Source organism: Emydura macquarii, unplaced genomic scaffold (assembly GCF_026122565.2).
Source record: "Emydura macquarii macquarii isolate MOO-44397 ecotype Brisbane River unplaced genomic scaffold, CSIRO-AGI_Emac_v2 contig_3220, whole genome shotgun sequence".
Lineage (NCBI taxonomy): Eukaryota > Metazoa > Chordata > Testudines > Chelidae > Emydura > Emydura macquarii.
Window position 1 is genome coordinate 8,401,363 of NW_027133357.1, and position 23,099 is coordinate 8,424,461.

General features: G+C 48.2%; 1 protein-coding gene across 1 annotated transcript; it reads left to right on the forward strand.

Annotated features, from left to right (window-relative positions):
* Positions 1 to 1,887: 1,887 nt before the first annotated feature.
* On the forward strand, positions 1,888 to 22,754 carry PRELP (proline and arginine rich end leucine rich repeat protein). The gene is made up of 3 exons (XM_067531672.1): positions 1,888 to 2,014; positions 14,384 to 15,377; positions 19,007 to 22,754. The coding sequence occupies exons 2-3, from the start codon at positions 14,399 to 14,401 to the stop codon at positions 19,180 to 19,182; spliced, it is 1,155 nt and encodes a 384-aa protein (XP_067387773.1). The 5' UTR covers positions 1,888 to 2,014; positions 14,384 to 14,398; the 3' UTR covers positions 19,183 to 22,754.
* The last annotated feature ends 345 nt before the right edge of the window (positions 22,755 to 23,099 follow it).

Consider the following 23,099-nt stretch of genomic DNA (forward strand, 5'->3'; position numbering starts at 1 on the left):
TGCCGAGGCTGCCACCAATGTGAGCAGTTAGTGCCCGTTTCCAAATCACCCACAGATTGCAGGCTCCTTGCGGGAGGGACCATCCTGCCTGAGTGCTTGAGAGGCACTTAGCATGTAAGGGGTGCTACTGCAAAGAGGTACGATTCATAATAATAATTAGGGCACCTGTCCACCAGCAGCTGGACCAAGACCCACCAAATCATTGCATGTAGGGACTGGGAGACTTTCCACTGATGTCCCTTGGGGGGAACCATTGGGACAGCCAAGGAGGAAACGAGTCAAGAAACTGATGCTTCCAAGGTTGGAGCGAAGGATTTTCAGGTTTAGATCCACAAGGGTGTTCCCTGTTGGATAAATACGGCCCAGCTTGAGGACCAAAGGACTCGACTGTGTCCGTTTCACTTTGAATTGAGACTCCCGGCACCGGATTTTGTGTGGAGGTTCACCTTGCAGAGTAACAACAATCACTTTACAGCCTGCCTATACCTGCATTTCCATGCAGTGGCACTAGGGTTCAGGAGAAGCCCTATAGCCAAGTGGGTGATTCATCCACATCGTTTACGGAGCCACCTAATAATGTTTATTCATGCAGTTATTTATTATTTTGAGTAAAGGTTTGCCAGGATTACACCAGCAGAGAATGGTTTGGTTCCACTCACGGTCTGTCTGCCAGCTCCCTCGTGGGGCTGTCACGGTCTGTTGATTAGGACCCCTTGACTGGGAACACTTAGCTCTTTTCATCGCTTGCTCTCCAAGCATTTTAGGAAGGAGGGGCAGTATCGCTATCCCCATTGTACAGATGGAGAAGGCGAGGTGCATAGAGGCAACAGGACTGTCAGTAGGTCAGTGGCAGAGACGGTTATAGAGACATGATCTCCTTAGTCCCGGTCCAGTGGCCTCCCACTGCAGCCCACTGGCCCCTTTCTTTCAGCACTGCTTCCTCCTTTAGGATTGAACTGATCTAGGGGCTGGTTCCCCCAAGAGGGCTGTCACAGTCTGTGGGGCTGGGTCCTCAGGGGGGCTGTATGGGCTATATTAATGTTTGGTTCCCCGATGGGACTGCTATAGTCTATCCATCACATGCCCTTCAGAACTGTCCCTTCCACTGGGGACTATTGAAGGCTATGGGCTGGGACCCCATGGGGGGCTGTCACTGCCTATGGATCGGGTCCCCTCCAGGGCCATCCCACTCCAGCATCACGTGGGTAATGGTGACAGAAGGCTGAGTTGCGTTGTGCAAACGCTGGCTGCTGCCTTTTCCTTTAAAGGTAAAACGCATTACAAGTTCCTTCCTTCCCTTCGTTCTTTTTATGAAATACCAAAAGGGTTTTGGGTAAATAATAATAACCATCTGTGAAGCAGTAAAGTCTGGGGAAAGCAGTACATTTTCCTGCTGTGTATAAGCCGGCACTGAGAGCTCAGGAACTGCTTGGCTGCCTTTGGCAGGGAGCACAGAAAACTGAAGAGGACTTCTCACTCCTGGGCCCCAATTCAGAAGAGCATCTTCATCACACTTGGGTGTGTGCTTAGGTCCCACTGAATGCAATGCCCCTGCTGTAAATGAACGCATGACTCAGGGCCATGGGGAGAGAAGAGGTCTTTCTTTAAAAAAAAAAAAAATCATCATCCTTTTTTAGATTCACTTTGTTTAAAAACACAGTTATAAACTGCCTCCGCAGCAGAAGGAAATGTTATTAAACGCGAGTCCTTCGGTAGGCAGGACAAGTGTGCGGATTAAATCCCGAGGAGGTTGGCTGCCAGATAAAGACGTTATTGTTGTCATTTTCCCCTCCTTTCCACCCTCCCTCTTTCCCTCGCTCCCACCCACTCTCTGCGAGAGAATCTTGGGGGAACAGAACCAGGGAAAACACACACACACACACACAGAGCAGTCTCACTCGGGTCAGAGCCGAACTGCAGTGAGGAAGAGAAGGAGGAGGGGCAGAGAGAGCCAGAGAGAAACGTTCCTGGGAATTAATAACAGAGAGGCAGGAGGAGGGGCAGGTGTACACAGGTAAGCTCTGGGCAGGTGTTCTATTGGAGAGTGTTGTCACCTGGACTGATTGTTACAGCTGAGTCAGCCATCTCCTTTATCAATAGACTGATATTACCATTCACTTTCCAACTTCTGAGAAAGTTAAAACAAGTTTTCTTTTCTTTTCTTGTTCTGCTGCTGGATCTTTCTTTCTTTCTTTCTTTCTTTCTTTCTTTCTTTCTTTTCTCCAAAAGCAAAACTTGTTGGGGGAGGGAGAGGAGGCAGGAGGGTATCTTTAAGTCTGCAAAGCCAAGAGACAAACCCGTGTGTGAGATTGTTGCAAATGTTGTAGACCGTTTCCATGGAAGCATAGCCCGGGAACCCCTTTCCTCCCCACACCTTTTTACACACCCACTCTTTCTTGCTCTCTCTGACACACACACATGCATGTCTAGTTCTCAGCTGTGAGTGCAAAATCAAGGTGCATATTTAAATGAAAGCTGCACCCCTTAGAACAAGCACAGAAGAGGAGTAGCCCTGTGTCGGAAAAGAATCATAGAAGGGGCACAAGGGGGAGTGGAGGCTGAGAGCAGGCAAGATTCCCTCTGCTACAAAGTCTTGAGTTTTACTAGCTGGCAGTTAACCAGTAGTTTTATTCTTAGCAGACATCAGCATTTGTTAATTCCTCTTCCTATGTGTTAAACATACATTTGTTGTTTCAGATTAGATCTCAGAGAAACTTGGTAGGAGTTTCCCGGGGGGGAAGAACTCCAGGAGTTACTGCAATCTCAAGTGTATGTGTGTGTGTGTGTGTGTGTGTGTAGGGGGGAACTGGTGTTCACGTCCCCTTTCCAAATGGATAGATGGAAAAATACCACACACTATTTTGTTTTTCTGGGAAGGGGCAAATCAAGTTATTTTCTGAGAGGGGTGGGGGGGCGCTGCACTGCATTCCAGTGGCCTTCAGTCAGCTAGGTTTTGACTTGACTTGCGGAAGGTAGATCCAAGATGCAGAGGGCAGAACCCAGGCTGGATTCATATTTGGATCATTCCACGGGAAAGGAACCCAGGTTCCCCTACCCAGATCATCCCAATGGTCTAGAACTGAGACTGCTCTACTCCAGATCTGATGCTGCACCTGGACAGTCTAGAGACCAGAAGACCAAGGTTCTTTGTGCCTGCTCTGGCAGAGGCGGGTGGGAGACTGAAGAAGCATAAAGATAGTAACCCGAACCGAAACCCTAGGGAAGAGATTCTGCGTATAGTGATGAGTAGAGATTCGCTTTATATGGAAACCTCCTCCTGTGTGGACTGAGAACTGTGTGGCCTGGGAAAGGTGTGTGTGTGTGTGTGTGTTTGTGTGCTGGTGACGGGGGAAGGTTCATCCTCGTTGTGACCTCGAGAGAGGGAAGCAGGACTTTTCTTGGCCTGGTCTACACCTAAAAATTAGATCAACTTAGCTATGTGGCTCAGGGCTGTGAAAAATTTCACACCATGGGCGCGATGTCGTTAGGTCGACCTAACCCTCCTGTAGAGGTGGATTAGCTACATTGAGGGACAAACCTTCCCGTCGATGTAGGAAGCCGCTACGCTACCCCGTAGATGTGCCCTAAGAAACCTGAGGTCCCAGCCCTCCCTTATCAGATCTTTGGCTGCTGCTGCCTGCTCTGCAGTGCAAAGCAAACCACCCAAGGGGGCGTTTTCGTCTCCCTGTCAATCACAGATACCTCCATATCCCAGCCAGCCTGGGACATCATGTCCAAGCCATGCAATTGCAGTCAAGCTGCTTCCCCAGCCCGGACAGGGGAGCACGGCTCATGCAGTGTGTTGTCCGCGCTGTCCTTCCCGCTGGAGGGGCTTAAGCTGAGCAGTAGTGTCAGGAAAGGGATCACAGTGCAGTTGGGAGGCTTGGGAAGAGCCCGTGACAGAGGTGGGGAGAGGGGAATCTGGAGGAGCAGATAAAGCAGGCCACAGAGAGCAAATTCTCATCCCCTAGAGAGAGAAAGCGGAGGAGCTGAATTACAGCCGGTATGGAACAAAGGGGAAGGCTCAGGAGTTGCACTGTATTTGCTTTGGAAACACTGATCCCATGATCCCCTCGTGTCTGCTCTGCCAGATCCACTCTGTGTGCAGCACAGAGGCTGCAGCAATTTAGCCTGGTGGACAGAAAGGTTCTGGTGTCGGGCCAAGGGTGACCAAGAGAGAGTGTAAGGAAAGGGTGCGGGGTGAGCCTGACACCCAGGGAGCACAGCTGGCAAAGAGAACTCAGCCTGTGCTCCTGACCAGTGGTGGCAGCCCCTGCTGGAAGGATAGGAAGATACTATGGTTGCTGGGTGGGGAATACAGAGATTTCAGTGGCATGCACAGTAAACTCTGCACCTAATGGGGGAAAGATGAGGGAGAAATTTCTGTTGCTTCTCAGTGGGGATTTGTGCACCTGAACACCCATTTGCACACACAGAAATACAGGATCTGTGCTTGCTGTTTACACAGCCACTTTTGAAATGGGGGGCGGGCCACTCCGGTTTGTTTGCAGGAGACACAGGCAGAGAGAGAGATGGACAGAAGAGCAAGACGGTGCTGCTGAAGCGCACAAGGAAATATTTTCCATTACAATAACCCAGGAATTATCTAGCCGGCTGACCCTAGATAGTTTTTGCACAGGACACACCCTGTCCGTATGCATGAGCATAAAACCTTCCCTGCAGAAGAAGACTGTGGCTGTTGAATTCCCTGGGGTTGGATAAGCCAGTGGTACGATGGCTCCAGCCCAGCACAAATACTCTGCTGTGTAACTTCTCCCTCCAAACCCGGGAGGAGGACTGGTCCTTAGCATCAAGTCTCTGTTCTTAAAGGTACTTCGGGGACATCTGAGTCAGGGTGCTCACCACACTTAGTTTCCTTCACCCCATCACTGTGCGTCCAAGGCATGCTGGATGCATGTTTAATATATAAATTCTGTTCTGCCATGTCAGCTCTCTAGCCCAGCTGAACAAAGGAAACCCCTGTTTTGTGTATATTATGGTTATCAAGCCAGCTGGCTGGGAAGCCTGTTTGGTCAACCCAGCTGATGACTCTGGTTAGCTGTAATAACTGATGGAGAAAAGGCATGGCCAATGAGAGAGCTTGCTGTTCTTTTTTTTAGGACACCCTCTCTGTTTTAAAGGTGTTCTAATCTGTTCATCACAACTGCGAAAGATCGGGGGCGGGGGGGCAGTCATCAACCTTCAGGCGCACCAGGAGGAGTAGGAAATCGGGGTCTCAGCAGAGCAGCAGTGAATGGAGGGAGAGGCAGTCAAGGGAAAGTTTCTCACTGAAACAACTGAAAATGATCCCCGGCGCCACAGAAGGATGGGAGGGAATCACTGGCAGCAGTGTTTCTCAGCCTTTTCAGCTGGCAGTCCCTGATTCAGAGTCGCACATTTTTGTGCCTCCTTCTTTTTATGTAATAGCAAAAAATGTCCCAAAGACAGCAATGCCAAGTCTGTACAATTGAGGCGTGTGTGCATTTCGAGAGGATGACAGCGAAGTGCTGACCTTGAAGGGTACAGGGGTGTGCAGAATGAGGGAGTGGGATTTTCTCTACTTTAGATCGTAATTCAATTTTCAAGACCTTGTGATCCCCCGATTGCCTTTCGGGACTTCCTGCCCCACAGAGGTCGCAACCCACTGGTTGAGAAACACTGACTTTGAGGTTTAAACTGCAGATTTCGAGCTCCCCCTGACTCTCTGGGCTGACTCAGCCTTCCCATAAACTGAGGACCTGAGAACCATGCAATTTATTGTAACACGGGGTATTTGTTTGAGGAAATCTGAAAAATCAAGTTCCAGTCTGCATGGATGTTAAAGCTGCCAGGTCACTTTTCATAAGCATCCAGCTTTGCTACCCTGGGTTTCTCTCTTGCCATCTCTGTGCTGTTGTGTACTGTGCAATACATATCTTTGGAGAGGCTATTGATTAGAGCTGGTTTAAACTTTTAAAAACTTGAAATTTTCCATCAGAATTTTGAATCCCAACCAAATGGGGGGGAAAAAAGGGGAATGTATGTGTGTGTGTGGGGGTGGAAAGTTTCACAAATTTCTTTCTCCTCATTTTTCAAGCCATTGTACTACAAACATGTTAATTATTAACACTTATTGTAACAAGCTGATTGTGTACACCACTGCCCTCTACTAGACAGAATCAGAACTGCTCGCTTGTGTATCATAGACCCTATTACGCATGGAACAAATGCTTTATCTCAGATGATTGGAGGCTGTGGTTTGGGCTGTCTTTCCCCTCTGTTGCACTTAAGGTCTAAAGGGCCATGGAATGCAGCTCAGTGGCAACTTGAACTTCTTTAGTCCTGAATTTAGCTTCTTTCCCACAGGCAGTTAACAAGTTTCTTGCATATACTTGTTATTCAACCAATCCACTGTCAGACTTTTTTAATAGGGATTGATGATACATTTTCAGAAATTGAGGTGTTTTGCCTCCTTGTGATTGGTCAGATGCTATTGTTACTGCTCCCTAACTGGAGAAGCTTTCATGCACATAGCTGGGCGTGCAAATGTTGTGTTTGGTTTTTCTGAAGATATGTGCATGTGACTTGAAATTCGTTCCTTGCTAACATTCATGCCAGTAAAGTCAATCACATGAATGTGGATGGAAAGCAAACACACAAGCACGGCCAAAGACAATTGTTTTAAACTGCCAAACATATTAGAATCATAGATTATAAGGTCAGAAGGGATACTACATATTAGAGAAAGCTATAAACTCCTAGGTATCCTCAGATTTGTTGAAACATCTCAAATTTCTGTTACATGTCTTCCTTTTGGAAGTATTTTTAAGACCTGGCTGGATTATTCATTCCACATAAAATTTATTGTGCTGTTAGCTCCTTCTTGCACCTGGGAATTGTTTGCAAATTGATCCAGTTTTCTATAAATGTGTGTTCATCATTCAGAATAGTTTATGTGAACACATTTCATCTTGCAGGTTGTTTAACTGTTCAGCTCTTCAGGGTGTGGGATTGGTTACCTGAGACGCCAGGTAGCAGCTCAGATGGCAAGGTGATGGTAACCATATGAGATCTGAAATAAATACAGTAGATAAATACACAGAAGTTACCCTCAATAAACAGTAGAGTGGATTACAGTAGGTTGATAGTATTGTTTCTGCTTTCTGACATTTTTATGCAGCTGTGACAGGTAGCAAATAAAGAAGCTCCTACTTTCTGTGTTGAATTTCTGGGCCAATAATGGTTTGTACTGAAATGTGGATTCCTAAAAAATTTCAGAAATAAACCAATATTCCGTCATGCACAGCAAATGGCATGACCCTGTGATAACAGCAGAGCAAATACACTGGGTTTATTCACAGAAATATTTGAAAACTTCTTCTTCCTGGGTTATTCAACCATGTCTGGTATGTTCACTTGAGTAACAAGCCTGTCCCCCACCTCATCCCTGCTGGGTATTAACTCTTGCACATAACATCACGATCAATTGCCATGGAATGATGTCAACAGCTAAGCATTACAATCGGAGATGGGCCTGAACCAATATCCCGCCTCTGAAGAGACACAGCCCAAACAATGAGGAAGTACACATTCCAGTTTTGGCACTGGCTCCTCCCTCCATAACGGGCTAAACCAAAATCCCAACCCCAACCCTCCTCCACACCCCACTCCACCCACCTTCAGCCTCTGTGGTTTTTAAAATCCAGACCTGAATTTTGGGTTGGCATCCAGGGAAACAACTTCAGACAAGGCTGATGGGGTTGAAAAAGGAGTGTGTGTACTGTGAGGATTGGGAGAAAACAGAGATGGTAGAAAATATCCCTGTGATGACTTTGTCAGTTCTCTGCAGCATTCAATGTTTTCCCCTACATTCACACACCTAGACTATGGTACCACTGAACCTAATACCCAGCAGCTTCTTGGCCTGGATGAGCATTCAGTCGAAACCCCCCCGAGATGCCAGAATTTTGATTGAAAGCAGTTGGGCCACAAGGGTTCTATGGTTAAACATAGCCAGATGGAAGCAAAGAAAAACAAAAAAAGGAAAAGGGAGGGCGGGGAGGGAGAACAGAATCTCTTTATGGAGAGAGTCAACTTCTTAGAAGCCCAGGAATGTGTCCAGTCGGCTGGGCAGAGGTATTTCAAAGGGAGCCAAGTTGTCTATAGGTGCAATGTGCCAGGAACCCTTGGTGGAGGCTGCCTGCACAGGGGATGTTTCCCACAGCTCTTTCTGCAGCTTCCCTAAGTCAGAAGGCACAGCCTGGGCCCAGAGACCCTGGTGAGAGGGGGCTGGGGAGGGTCATTCCAGGATGCAGGGCCAATCTTGGGAGCTGTCTCCTGAAGTGTCAGGCTGAGGTGCAGAAGCTAAAGGGCTGCCTGGGAAGCAATTTCCTCTCCAGAGAAAGGGGGCAGAAAGGGTTATTTACCAGTGGGATTTTCCATTTCTCGACAAGCGCTGAAAAACCTTTCCTCTTCTAAGCCACGTTAGCCCTCTCTGCTTGCTTGTTAGCCTAATGCTGTTGACATTTCCCTGCTGCAGACTGAATGGGAAAGTGACGTGCCTGTCTCAGCCCCTGTCTGTGTGGCTGGCATACAGTGGGCACCATGCCACGCTGGTCTCTGTGAAAGGCAAATAAAGTCTGTGTGCACATCGCCCAGTACCCAGACTCCAAGTGAGTGTGGAGCGCTGCGCATTTGAACACACAGTATAAAATGCTGAGCAGGATGGGGGAGGGCACACAAGACCTTCACCTTGCTTTACTCATTCTTTAGGCAAGGGGTTCTGCCTTCATCCCTCTCTAAAGCCTTCCTCTTCCTCTGGTCATGGGCCAGACGACTGATGGTACTTGCCCAAGTGGCTGCCACAGCTGGCTTACGGACAGCTGGGCTGCTTGGGGGCAGATAATCAGGAATGGCACAATGGATCTGATTTCCATTCTCCCTTCAACCTCCCACCCAGCTCCCTCTCCTCCAGCTCTGCCAGCTGACTGGGGCTCAGGAAGGCTATTCTGTTGGGTTTCATGCATGTGATCTTCTCTATGTGCTGCTGCCTCCTTCATTTGCCATTGGTAGCCTGGGAGAGAATTTGATCGGTTTCTGCCTGTTCCTCTTTCTATTTCATCCTGGGATTCTAGATGGACCTCTGGTCTGATCCAGTATGGCAATTCCAACGTTGTTCTTTTCTCCATCTCATCTCACTTGATTCCTTTCTCTGCTGTCTCTCTCCCTCCCTTGTACATTTCCATGCTCTTTTCACCTAACCACATTCCCCTACCTGCCTGTTCAGCTGAATTTATGCTTGTATGATAGACCCAGTCTGAGCAAACCTAAGTTGTCTGCTGGATGCCCAGGACCCACACAACCTCCTGTCATGGCTCCAGCTGGACCTGCATTTGTGCAGCTCTCTTCTCTTCCTCCAGGGAAGCTGCACCCCTTCTGCTTTGAAATGTGCAAGCTATACAAGACAAATCTGACAGAGGAGATTGGTCCCAGGTAACACAATGAAAAAGGGAGGAGAAAGGAAACTAAACCTTAGGAGGGCAGAAAAAGGAAGCGGGGAGAGTGCTTTAGGGATCTTAAAGTATGAGAGACATAAGGGCAACTATATGCATTTCAGCTATTGTGGTCTGGTGATATGGTCTGGTATTCAGGAGATCGAGCATCAATTCCCAGCTCTGCCCTATAATCTCCGTGCCTTTGAGTAAATTACTTCACATTCTGTGCCTCAGTTGCTCATCGACTCCACCTGCAAAATGGGGATCCTCTCTGTGCCCAGTTAGATTATATAAACTCTTTGAGGACTGAGTTGTCTCTTGCTACGTGTTCCACAGTGCCAAACACAATGTGATTCTGATCTCTATCAGGGCCTCTGGGTGCTAATATAAATAATTATGCATACTGTATTAAATTATTTGCTGAGATAGGAATTAACTGCCAAAGAGTCAGACTCCATAAGTACATCCTAGTTACATTAGATTAAATGAGTTCCCCATAAAGTATCTGTGTGCATATTGGCTGCTGCCAGAATTAGGATAGTTGACTTAATGGATCCAGTATGGCAAATTCAGCACATTAATTCATATGTTCATTGAGAAGTTCTTAAGCTTTGCAGAGAGTATTATCTTAAAACCCAAGGACTGTTTTATATTTTCAAATCTGGTTTGCATATTTGCACATGGAGCCACGTTGTCTATGGAACCAACTATGTCTCTGTGCAAAACCATTATTCATAGGTTGACTATATATCAATAAGTCATAAGAGACACTGGTCCTTTTCAGCACTTCTGTACATCACCTTAACGATACCACTCTGAGCTAATGCTAGTTGTAAGAGATGGGACACGGTGGAGCAAGACAATGTGGGCTGATAGACTGAGTGCAAGAGTGGGAGTAGGAACTCGTGGGGGGTCTTTTCTGGGCTCTGCCACTGACGCACTGTGTGACCTTTGGCCAAGTCACCTAACCTTGCTATGTTTCAGTTTCTTCATCAGTAAAATGGGGACATATTGATAAGTGCCCGCTTCCTTAGAGGTGGGGCATGGGTCTGCAAGAATTGTACGGGTGGGCTCTTCAAAGGGCATTGGCCTAACTCAGCTCCCATAGAAGTCAGTGGAGAATAGTTGAGCCAATGCTGAGTGCTTTTGAAAATCACTTGCTTAATGTTTATAAAGAGCTATGCAAAAGAAAAACATCATATAAGTCTAATGTTATTATTATTGATGCTGTTCTTTACCTCCTTAAATGCTTATCTGGCTCCCATCGTATAATATCGGAGCAGTTCCCAAACATTAGCAAATTCAGGCTCCCAGCTTCCTTGTAAAATATGAAGGTGTATAACCCCCATTGTATAAATGGGGATACACAGAGATCAAGGTACTTGCCCATGGTCACACAAGAAGTTTGTGTCAGAGGTGGAAACCGAATTCCTAATAATAATACCTGGCTCTCCTACAGCCCTTTTAATCAGTAGATCCTCAAAGCACTTCACAGAAGAGGTCAGCATCATCATCCTTGTTCAACCAATGGGGAAATCAAAGCACAGAGAGGGGAAATGACTTGCCCAAGGTCACCCAGTAAACCAGTGGCAGAGCCAGGAATACAGCCCAGGTTTCCTGAGTCCCAGTCTAGTGCTCCAGCCACTTCTAAAAACTTGGTTTTAAAAACACGCTGGACAAGCACCTGTCAGGGATGACAGGTTTGTTTGGTCCTGCCACAGTGCAGGGGGCTGGACTCGATGACTTCTCAAGGTCCCTTCCAGCCTGACATTTCTCTCATTCTATGAAATCACACTGCCGTCTCTCAGAGCCCTTCCTTTCTAGCCCAGTACATAAACACACGACCACCCGTCCTTACTGTCCCACCTACAGCTGCTGTCCTGCTGCTACCATCATTTAGTCTGTTTACTATTGATTCATTGATTTCTGGCTCAGCTGCCAAGCTAAACATGATGCATCAAAGCCACATTTCCACGGCGTCTGTTCTGAAGATGCAGTCAGTCTCTTTGGTGACGCTTATAATGGCAGCAGGGTTCTTTGACGGAAGTGTAGCCTTGTAAGTTAATTATCACATGACCACGTGTCTCTATGATTCATATAATCTATGGTGCAGGATTTGGTCCTGTCACTTGGTGGCACTGCAGTTAAAATATCCTTAAAAACTGAAGTGAAATTACTGTTCAAAGCTGTCATGGATTTTTCGTGGTACCAGGGAAGCCAAGAAAATATCCCTCATCCTTGCTATCTGTCATTCACATGCTAGCCAGTGGGTATAGTTTTCCCTTCCTCTCTCTGTTCTTCTGTGTGTTACATTATCCATTACAGTGTGCTGTTTGTTGCTTTGAGACCTTTACATAGCTTCCTCCTCTCTAGGGATTTAATAAATTAAATGACTGTAAACCCATTTCAACACCCTAGAAGCCCAGTTCACAGTGAGCCCCATGCACTAGAAGTTGGTTTATGATGAGCCTGATGGCATAGAACGTCATTTGTCAGACAGAGATCTCATGATCAAAGCCACAGATGACCCTGCTAGGAGCTATTAGCCAGTGCTTCAGGGAAAAAGCCAAGCATTAACTGCCTGGGTTTGGAAAAAGACTTTGGGCAGGTTATTCCATAATTACTCATTAGGAGGGTCACACATTTTCCAATGGCCACTACTGGAGACCAGAAACCAAACTAGAAGGGACATGCAGTATGGCATTTCCTGTCTTTATATGTTCCTTTCCCTGTCACACATGTCAACAGATTGACCCCAGCCTTCACTTCGCTCCTTAGACCACAGTTCAGCAAAGCTCTTAGGTCCAGATTTTTAAAGGTGGTTAGGTGTTGCTGTGTCAGCATTGCAACACCTAACTGGTTTAAGAGCCTACATTTTGTTTGCAAAATGGATTTAGGCACTGAGGTGCCTAAATCCCATTGATTGTTCATGGGCTGGACTGAGCACAGCATCACCTGAATACCTTTAAAAATCTGAGCCAACAGCACTTGCTTGTTTTCAATCCCATTGACTCTGATGGCAGTGTTTAGGTGCTTTGCCTGAGTCAGAGCCTCAGCTACGATGGCTGGTTCTTTTTAAGGGCAAAGCAGAGTGAAACAATGGTTAACACTGACCCAACTCAATCAAAATACTGTTTGGAGCAAAGTGATTTGCTGGTGGGAGGGGCAGAGAGCGGGGAGAAGTGGGGGAAGAAGAATAATCGGTAAACAGACAGAGGTGAAACTAGCTCCATGAATACAAAACATCGGATTCTCGGCTGGTGTGAAATAGTAAATCTGCACTTTGAATTACAGCTGAGACTCTGGCCCCATATATTCTGTGGGTTACCTTCAGATCTGCTAGTCCAGCCAATGCAAAGGTACTACATCTCTGGTACAAAAGAATTCAACTCAGAACCCAACTGCACCTTTTCTGAATCTCCAGGTGACCTGACATGTAAAATCATATTGGATCCAAATGCAAACTTCTCCCGAGTTCAGGTCCATCTTTGTGCATCCTGTCTGAGCCATGTGGAACTGGGTCCCATTCTCCTGGATCTCTTGTTCCAAAATGAAACTGAATTTGTGACCCATTAGCGTCAATGAGAATAGTTCTCTGAAGCCACATTTCCCCTCCCACCTTCCCCCCCGGATGTTCATAAAAATGAACACAGAGAATGAAGTGAACTATGCCTTCCCCCTTCAGTGTCTCCTGTCACGTTACTGCTTCCCAGGAGTAAACCCCAGGGAAAAACATCAAAGCAAAAAAGCCATTGTGTGAAATGGGCCCCTAGCAGCGGAACAGATTAATGGGCTACAGAGCCAACTGCACAAAGTGTGATTCCCACACACTCTGAGCACAAACAGGAGGGGCCTGGTCCAGGGAGGGACTGAGCCTGCTCCTCCATGGACCTGGGGGGGAGGCTAGCGTTGAACTGTTCTGCCACCGCCGCCTGAAAACCCGCTGCTGCACAAAGCGATGCAAAGCCGCTCGGCGGGCTGCCTTTCAGAGCTCAGGACAGCGTGCAGAGATTTAGGCCAGGCGGTGTGATGGATGGTGACAGGGGAGCCGCAGAAGGCACGCTGCTTGGGAGCAGTTTGGGGAAACACCCCCAATTTAACACATTCGACTTCGCTGAACCTTTTGGGTCCGTAATACAGGTCTGGGTAATACAAGGACATCTCACCGGAACAGGCAAGACAGAGAGATTAGCTGAACTGCCCAGGGAAATCTGTCCAACCCCGTCTCATCTTATGTTATGATATATATATACATATAATGTGTGTGTGTGTGGATCTCTGCATTAGTTCACCCTTTTCACCACCTCCTCACCTCACTCCCTCCACCACATACACACAATTGTTGTGTGCTAATACACCCCCCACACACACATCCCCCATACATGTCTCTGAGGCACAGGAGGGAGCCCTTATATAATAAAATATGAAATCAGTGCTGCCCACTAATTGGCTAACCCGTGCATAAGGAGGAAGGGAGGCTAGTCTTGTCGCTAGGCACTGGACTGGGATTCGGGAGATCTAGGTTCAGTTCTGTCGCAAACTTTTCATTTCCCTGCCATTGCAGGTCCTTGGGCCTTGGTGCACCTCGGACCCGCCTATTCTCTGCCTGCAGCACATAATGGTCTGGTCTCCTGGGTGCTTTGATGCTGGGATCTCGTTTCCGTTGCTGGGTCAGTGTGCAGGTGGTGGTGTGACTCTATGACCTCCTGTGTGACCTTGGGCAAGCCCCTTTTTCAGTCATCACCTCAGTTCCCGCTCTGGAAATGGGGGATAATTATCCTTCCCTGCCTGCTGAGGTGCAGTGAGGATAAGATGATTATCGTGCGTGAGGGGCTGATACGACTAAGAGGGGGGCTATGTGTTACCTAGACAAGCCTCTTTTTAACAAAACCCCATTGTGCCCCCTGCAGGTGAATCTCTGGACCATGAAGGCAGCATTCAGATTCCTTCTGCTCCTCATCCTGGTGTTGATATCTGAGGTGAACGGGCAGAGGCGGAAGCCTGCGAAGCCTGAGAAGAAGCCTGGCCAGAAGCCCAGGCGGAAGCCCACCCCCCTGCCGCCGCCGCTGCTGCTGCTGCCCGAGCCAGTTGAGCCAACAGAGCTGCCTCCACCTTTGCCTCCGGGCCCCCCCTCCGTCTTCCCGGATTGCCCCAGAGAATGCTTTTGTCCTCCAGACTTCCCCACAGCCCTCTATTGTGACAGCCGCAACCTAAGGAAGGTGCCCTTCATCCCTCCCAGGATCCACTACCTCTATCTCCAGAACAACTTCATTGACAACCTCTCGGAGGAGTCCTTCAAGAATGCCACTGAGCTGAGGTGGGTCAATCTGGACAACAACCGAATCAAGAAGTTGGACAGACAGGTGCTGGAGCAGATGGACAGCCTGGCCTTTCTGTACATGGAGAAGAACCAGCTTACGGAGGTGCCATCCTTCCTGCCACCCAACCTGGAGCAGCTTCGTCTGAGCAGGAATAAGATCTCCAAGATCCCCTCGGGGGCTTTCAACAAGCTGGAGCACTTGATTCTCCTGGACCTGCACCACAACCAGCTGAATGAAAGAATCTTCAACAAAAACACCTTCAGGGGGCTCAAGAACCTCTTGCAGCTCAACCTAGCCCACAACAGCCTGCGGAAGCTGCCCCCTGGGCTGCCCAGTGCTATCCACCAGCTCTTCCTAGATAGGAACATGATTGAGGACATCCCCAATGACTACTTCAAAGAATTCTCCAATCTGGCCTTCCTCAGGCTCAACTATAACCAGATTTCTGACAAAGGGCTGCCCAGGGACTCCTTCAACCTCACTAACCTGCTGGTGCTGCAGCTGGCGCACAACAACCTCACCAACATACCTTTCATCAACCCCAAACTGGAGCATCTCTACCTAAACGACAATTCCATTGAACGTGAGTTGGGGGTAGCAGGTCGGCAGCCTGTAGTGGCTGTGGCTGGGCCTAGAGGAAGCAGATGTCCCCTGGGGACAGAATTCTTTTCACTGGGAGATGGTTTATTTTGGGGTGAAACCCACCCACAGGGTTCTGCTCCCTTCAAAATGGGACTTGATGCTAGAATGGCTTGGTGGCCCTTATATGGGTGCATTGGGCCTGGTGGTGGAAGGGCCTGGGCTTAAGAGAAGGGTAGTCCATAGCACTACTCAGAAGACCTGCATTAAATTTCCTGCTCTGGCACAGATTTTCCCATGTGACCTTGGACAATTTACTTAGTCTTGCCATCTGTAAAATGGGGATAATACTTCCCTACCTCAAAGGGCTAAATGCATTAAAGACTGTGAGGTGCTCAGGTACTACAGTGATGGGGGGAGGGCACACATATGTACCTAAAATAGATGGAAATAATACAGCTTAACTCTCTGTGTGTTGAAGCTAGCAGAGCTAAGGGATGCAGAGGGGACGAAGGGAGAACAGGGCTGTGCTGGTGATCACCTCTGCAAATCCATCCGGGCCAGTTTCACACAGATTTAGGCGAAGAACAGCACTTTCATGGGACAGCTGCCAGCCTGTGAAATGCATAAACATAGCAAATGTGGGAATAACAAAGACCTGTTCCCAGGAGCCCCAGATGTTTGTGCTATCGGAGCTCCCACCCCCTGCTGCCCTGGTTGAAAACATCTGCAGGGGAGCAAGAATGCAGAGCTCCTTCCAGAAATTCTCTGCCTGCAAAGAAGGAAACCAGCCCAGCTCCTAGTATTTCAGGCTGCAGAGTGGGATGAGGGAGCTTTGGTAGCAGAGCAGTATAGGTCATTATACACCCGTAAAACAGAAGTCCTAAAACCGTAGTTAAAATCTAAATACCCTTATAGCTGGCAGGTTATGACAACTATTCCCACAGACTGCCACATCAGTGAAAGGGGGGTAACCTATTGATAATAGCAATGAAAGGTGTAACCCCTAAGTCCTTACTTAGACAAAACTCTCATAGAAGTTATGGGGGAGATTTTACTGAGGAAGGACTTCTAGATTGAGCCTTTTCATGCCAAAATAGTCCACCACTGAAGAGCAGCCACCTCTGAGGTGGAACATGGCAACTGTGGCTGTCAATGGAGGCTTCAGTAGAGTACAGGCATCCAGTAGAGTACACTTGTGTGTGATCCTGGGCTTTGATCCAAAAAAACGGAGAGAGACACAAACAGTTTCAAGGTGGAGAATCCTCATGAAACTAAGTTGTCATCACTGAAGGTCAGCAGTGCCAGGAGAAAAGGACAAGGAGACAGAAGGGCCCAATCTTAAGTAGCTGGACCTGGCCCACAGGGGACTAAAGAATTAGCAGCAACAGACAGAAGCACAAAAAGGCCAAATAAGGGCCAATCTGGGCCAAGTTTTAACTAGGGGAGAACTTGGGATCAAGCTGCTGACTGCTCTGTGATGTAGCTATGTAGCACAGCTACGATATATTGGTTAAGCAGGTGTACGCTGCCGGTGAGAGAGAGACGAACATTCCATTCCCTTGTGCCACCAGCTCTTGGCATTTTATCCTGAGCCTTGTGACATTTGGTGGCTTTTTAAAGTCCTCAGCTCCTGGCGTCATGTTATTAAGTGGGCATCTCAGCTTTGATGTTGTTTAAAAGCAAGTTTCTTGTGCTCATGGTGGCAGAGAAAAGCTTGACACGGCGACTCCCCTCAAGGCTTGAGAACAAGGGAAAGAGAAAGAACCCAGCACATTTTTAGTGTCATGGTTTTTCAGCCAGTCTTATGATTTGAGGGGGGACTGGATCATGATTTTTGAAAGCTGGGAGTCGGCAATGACGATTTCCCATTTTCAACTATTTCTTTTCTCCCTTGATTAACGCACTATGGTATTTCTTACCTTACCTTTGTTAAGCACAGATTACTCAGTGAGCCTCCTGGCAGGACTCATTCACCTCTGCCTCCAAGGCCACCCCAACTGTGCCCCTCTGTCTGTCCCACACCACTGACAGAGAGGCTACGGAACACATTAGGAAGTGCAGGTGCAATCTGAGAGCACCCCAGACACCCTGCAATCTCAGCACAGCCCTGGGAGCACGGGACAAACAATATAAGAAAAAGAGACATGAAAATAAGCCCCAGAATAACTACTCACGGCTAATGCTCTCTCTAGCTCTGGGGGTTTCCTGCCTCTTGTGGTGGCTTCATAATGGCAGCCATGATTAGCAATACTTTGAGCTATTTTTATAGCTACCTACAGGGACAGGGGGAATTATAGCTTGCTGTTCCCTGGAAAATCACCCTGTGGAGAATATTCTTACGCTGATGTGAATGAGTCCATAGCCTCAGTAGCCAATTAACATGAGGGGTGGTGACCACAGCTTCTCAGTGGCCCGCTGGATTTCTCACTTGTTTCAAGAACTTCGCATTGTTTGCTGGAGTTAATGAGGGGGTGGAATCACCAGTGCATGGCCCATGTTTTGAAAGCGGGCTATGGAGTTCCATTGGGCTGTCTGCACTCAGATGATTTGGTGATACCAAAGGCTGATATAAGATTCCTCTGGTGGAATCGTTAAAGCCGCGGGAGACGAAGGGCAGACGTGGCAGGAGGACTGAAGTTTGCATCTGGATAGCCAGGAGAGGTGAAATTTATCTGTGCCTCATTCACTTTAGTAAATCCAAGCACACTGGCCCGATGAATCCTGCTAGGTCTGTAGGGGGAGGAGATACCGTAGAAGGGAAGCCATGACATGCAGGAGATAACAGACTAGGGGAGCCTGTTAGATGGTTTGACACATGGAACTTGGTGAGGTGATCCACCACCTCAGGCACTGAATTCAACACGGGTGGCTCTGGGATCCTTACGATCTGGCAGACAAAAAGTGAGTTGGGATATCCACTTTGCTCGAGTTAGGGTGACGTGCAACTCAATGCTCTTGCTCTCCATCTCCAGAGATGTATATTTTCAGAGGCTGAGGTCTTGCCTCCTAGTCCAGGGCACAGAATGAATTCCAGGTACACCATTGCATTGCATATAACATTGCATTGAATTCCATTGCGCCTCTGCCGCCTGATTTGCCTCCAGAGTCAGCTAGCTAGAACAAGGACTTAGAGTTGCACCCAAAATCCATCAATGGATGCAATGCTATAGGTGCAAAAATGCACCCACAAAACGGAGAAAGTGTGTCCATTTGCACCTAAACCTGTACATATTTCCACTGTGTATGTATGCACTGTAGCATCAGCACCTAGTGATGTGCTTTGTCAGTAAAACAGATGCATAGCTAGCTCGTCCCAGGAGAACAGAGATACCCAAAGAGATACCAATTTAAAGTAAGGGGCAGTGGAGCCCTCGTCTTCCATTGGTGCAGTGGGGACTCCCCCTTCTGTTCAATCTACTTTAATTACTGGATGGTGTGGTATGCACAGCCACTCGGAACCAGAGACAATAAAGCAGATCTCTTGAAAGCCCCTTAAGCACTAAGTGATCACACAACATCATAGATGGGTGGATGGATGGGTAGATATAGAGTAGAATAAACTCTCAACATCGCCCACCTGGAACCAGATGGGCTCTTCCAACCCATTCCATGCTCTCTCTTCCCTTGCAGGAATCAACGGGACCCAGATTTGCCCGACCTCCCTGGTCACCTTCCAAGACTACTCCTCAGATCTAGAAAATGTGCCACGGCTCCGCTACCTGCGCCTGGATGGCAACCGCCTGAAACCACCCATCCCCTTGGACCTGATGATGTGCTTCCGGCTCCTACAGTCAGTCGTGTTTTAAGTCTCCCAGCAGCGCTACTCTCCCGGGACTTTGGCTTTGCACAGAGAATTGACTCCAGTCTATGTCAGACACTTGGAAAATATCTTGTTCCCCCATTCACCCCTCAACACTCTGTCTCCTCTTCCTCCCCTGCCCTTTCCTCCATCCTTAGCTGCAACGAACCCCACCGTTAGGTGCAGTACAGGACCGCACTGTGGATGCTGCAAGTATCTTAAAGGGGTGCACTTCCTGTTGGACACCTGTAGCGTCCACATGATGACAGTATGCCACAATAAGCATCCCAGGCCTTAGTGTACATTTTGCCCTTTCACTTCTACCCTTTAGGTCAAATGTCACCCAGTTATACCGAGCATGCCTTTCCCTCCCAGGTCTGTACAGAGACACCCATCTTCCAGCCATAGGAACCATCCCCAGGTGGTCCTGACCTGGTCTTTGTAGGTCTATCAGCATCTCCTCCCAACTCCAGCTGACTGTGGTTGTGGTTCGTAAGCTTTGTTTTGGGAGCACCCAGTGAGGGAGGGGAAGGGCAGGGGGCCCAGGGCTGGAGAGTGATTTGAGGCAATTATAGCTGCTTTATGAGACAAGGCAATTTCATCCCCAAAGCTGCAATATCTGGCAACATAACCCCAGTTGTCTTGGGCATCGAGATCCAGTTGAGGCCCTTCTCTTCCAAGGATGCAGAATTCATTCAGGGTGGGCACAGGAATCCCAAATCAGCCTTCTGCTTCTTTCCAAGTCCTCTCCGTGACCAAAACGGGTGCAGCTAGCACTTCACTTTGGAAAATGCTAGGGAAACCCGGTGGGTTTGCTCAGCCGTTGTGTCTTCGGGCCATGATGGCCCTGCATTCACCCACCTACTTCATGCCAGTGAAAGCTGATGAAACCTCAGAGATTCCCCAGTGAGCAGAAGATTTTGGGTGCAGACACCGTATAAGCGTGCGGCAGGCACGCAGAGCCTTTTGATGGGTTGAAGATATTCACATGCACGGGGGAGAAAATTCATGTAAACAAGCGACTTCCTCAACCATGTTGCCTGCCACTGGATCCTTTCTAACACAGGGGGCTACTTTGATTCCAAACTGTGGCTGTGAGATGAAGACTGACTCCTCCAGCCCAGGCGCGTAGGGTAGTTTGTGAGGTTGGGTCTGCTTTGATCGCTCAGTATTGGTTTGGTAGCATCTTCTCCGAGGCGACGTGGGGCGTGCTGTAACTCAAAAGGGGGCTCACATGTTTCGGGCCCAGGAGCAGTATTGCCTCAACCGAGTGCCAAATGTTGCCATCCATGCGGCAGAATGAGGCATTACTGTGTCCTGCGCGATTTTGCTGTTCTGCTCTGCACGGGGCTTAGCTTTTCCATGATTCGTCCTCTCCTCCCGCCCCCCGGACTCTTCCTCCACCAGCGTGCTGCTGGGTGACACGTGCTCAGCTCGGCTCTCATGGCCTGGTTCCTTTCTCCCTCAGACGAATCACTTGACACATCTCAGCAATGACGCGCGTTTGCCAGCTCCTTGGCCTGCTCGCCCCAGAGACTTAAATCCCTCCGGATGCCCATGATTTGCTCTGCCTCCGGTTTTAGCGGGGTCTGAGATCATCTTTCTAACAGTGCACAGCAAAACAGGTCCGGTTCTTCTCTCCCTTACCCCTGTGGAGCTCACTTTGATCTCAGCAGGATTCTGTAGGGGTTAACTGAGCACATAATCGGGCTTGGTATCTGTAAGAGACTTCCCGAAAGCCTGGCCATCCCTGCCCATGGATCCATTTTGGCTCCTTGTCTGGGGAGTGTGAAGTGGCACAGCTCCATGGACTTTAGTGCCCCTGGGTTAGCTGAAGTTCTAACTCATTTCTCTTTCCCCCTTCACACTGGGGTTGCCCTTGATTTACAGCTGCCTTGCCTCCATCTTAGCAGCTGGAAGGAGCTAGGGTATCATGTGCCACCAGTCTCCTGAGACGGGGTGGTGGTGTGGGGTGACTGCATGTCTTTCTGTACTGCACCTAGCAACACAACACCTTAATATAGTGCCCAAGAAGAGTCTCTGCCCCTCCTCTCTCTCCAATACTCCTCCAGCCTGCCACACACACACACACACACACACACCCCTTTCCTTTACTTCCTACCAGGTCTCCAGCTTTGGCATCGCAGGGCAAGACGTGCCTATTACACTACCTGTCCCGCCCTCTCCCCCTTCCTATCCCGCCCAGCTCTCTCTGTCTGCTTGTCCTCTTGCTTTCTCTGTAAGCCACTATGTCACTGGGGAGATGCACAGATTGAACTCAGTAGCCAATGGTATACTTGCAACCCCCTCTTCCATCCAAAACACCCCACTTCAGCCCTCATTTAAGGCCTGACGCAAAGCTAATGGACTCCCATTGACATCAGTGGGCTTTGATCAGGCCCTTAGTGACCAGACAACCCCGTTATCCAGACACATCCTTTAGATAAGGGGACTGGCTGTCCCACTGGAGCTCCTGTTGGAGGTGCATGCTTGGAGTCAATTATTTTAACAGCAATGCTGGCGTGAAACTCGCTCTCCTACTTATATCTGTGGGGCCAGATTCAGATCTCAGTGATGCTGGGGTAGTTCCACAGGAACCCCATTGATCTCAGTTGAATTGCTTTGAATTGACACCTGTGACCTGTAGAACGTGGTCTCCTGGTCTCTCTCCTGTTCTACCTTGTGTATGTTTCGTTCTCGGTCGCTTCACAGAACCAAACACCGCTGCCTGTTTGTAACTTTTTCATTTTGAAAAGAAAAAAAAAATTGAGGAGCTTATTTTTTATTCTACCCCCCCCAGTTTTTATATGTACTGCTCCCCCTGCCTCGATAACTACCCACTGCACACATAGGGTTCTGCGTTCAGGTATTTATTCTTTGCTGATTTTCCGTGGTTATGTTGTGAGCCAAATGAGGCTCAGTTTTTAAAGAAAAAAAAAATCAGTTTTAAAGTGGTGTTTGAAAACAAATAAACCCAACAGCAATTGTCTCCCTTGAATCCCCCTGAACAAAAAAATACCCTCTGGGAGAGGAGGAGATTTTTAAAGGTACAAACTGGAGTTGGATGTCCAACTTCCATTGCAAATCGGTGGGCACAATCAATGAAAATCAGTGGGAACTAGATGCCTTAACTCCCCTTTGTGCTTTTCGAAATCTACCCGCTGTCCTCCGGGGATGAGCTCCCAATAAGCATTAGAGAGACTGCTAAGATCTACTTATTCCCTCTGCAAACACTGTGAAAATGGCAAATTTCAGGTTGCTATTTTTGATAAAACCCTCTTCTTCTCAATGGGATCTATTGGGTTTGACTAGTTTCAACCTTAAACCCGGAAACCCTATGTATATATTTATATATCTATATGTGTATATAAACTGGTACACTGTACGTGTATATCTATACACATACAGTAGCTCTCAACTGATTCTTCTCTTCTTCCATGGCAGTGAAAATAAAAAGATTCAAAAAGAAACCTGGAAGTGCGGTCAGACAATGCTGCCTGGGGACCTGTTAGCAACTTACGTACTGATTATTTATTCACTCAAAGGGGTCTTTGGGATGGTGCCCATCACACTGGTATCTGGGCACCACTATGAAGTTCAGGGTCAGATTCTCTGCCCTGCCCAACTCTGCTCCTTTTGGGCCAGGCTGCCAGAGGGAAGCAAGAGAAATCTAACCCTGACCCCCAGCTGGGGATAGCCCCAGGATAAGGGAATCCCCAGCAGGAACAGGAGTTGGCATAGCCTAAGCAATCATCTCTACAGGGCAGGCAGGGGCATGGCCAGAGCATGATTTGCTCAAGCGATCCCTAGCTGGCAGATGGGTCCTCGGGGCCACAGCCAGATGTGCAAATTACAGCATCCCCCCAGGCTGTTCTCAGCTGTGCCATGGCTCGGCAGAGAATCAGTGAGTTGTAGCCAGCTCCC

Bases quoted from the DNA above. Each gene is read 5' to 3' on its own strand.
- PRELP (XM_067531672.1), top strand. From the start codon at position 14,399: ATGAAGGCAGCATTCAGATTCCTTCTGCTCCTCATCCTGGTGTTGATA. The intron at 15,378-19,006 runs GTGAGTTGGGGG...CTTCCCTTGCAG, and splicing joins AAACGACAATTCCATTGAAC to GAATCAACGGGACCCAGATT.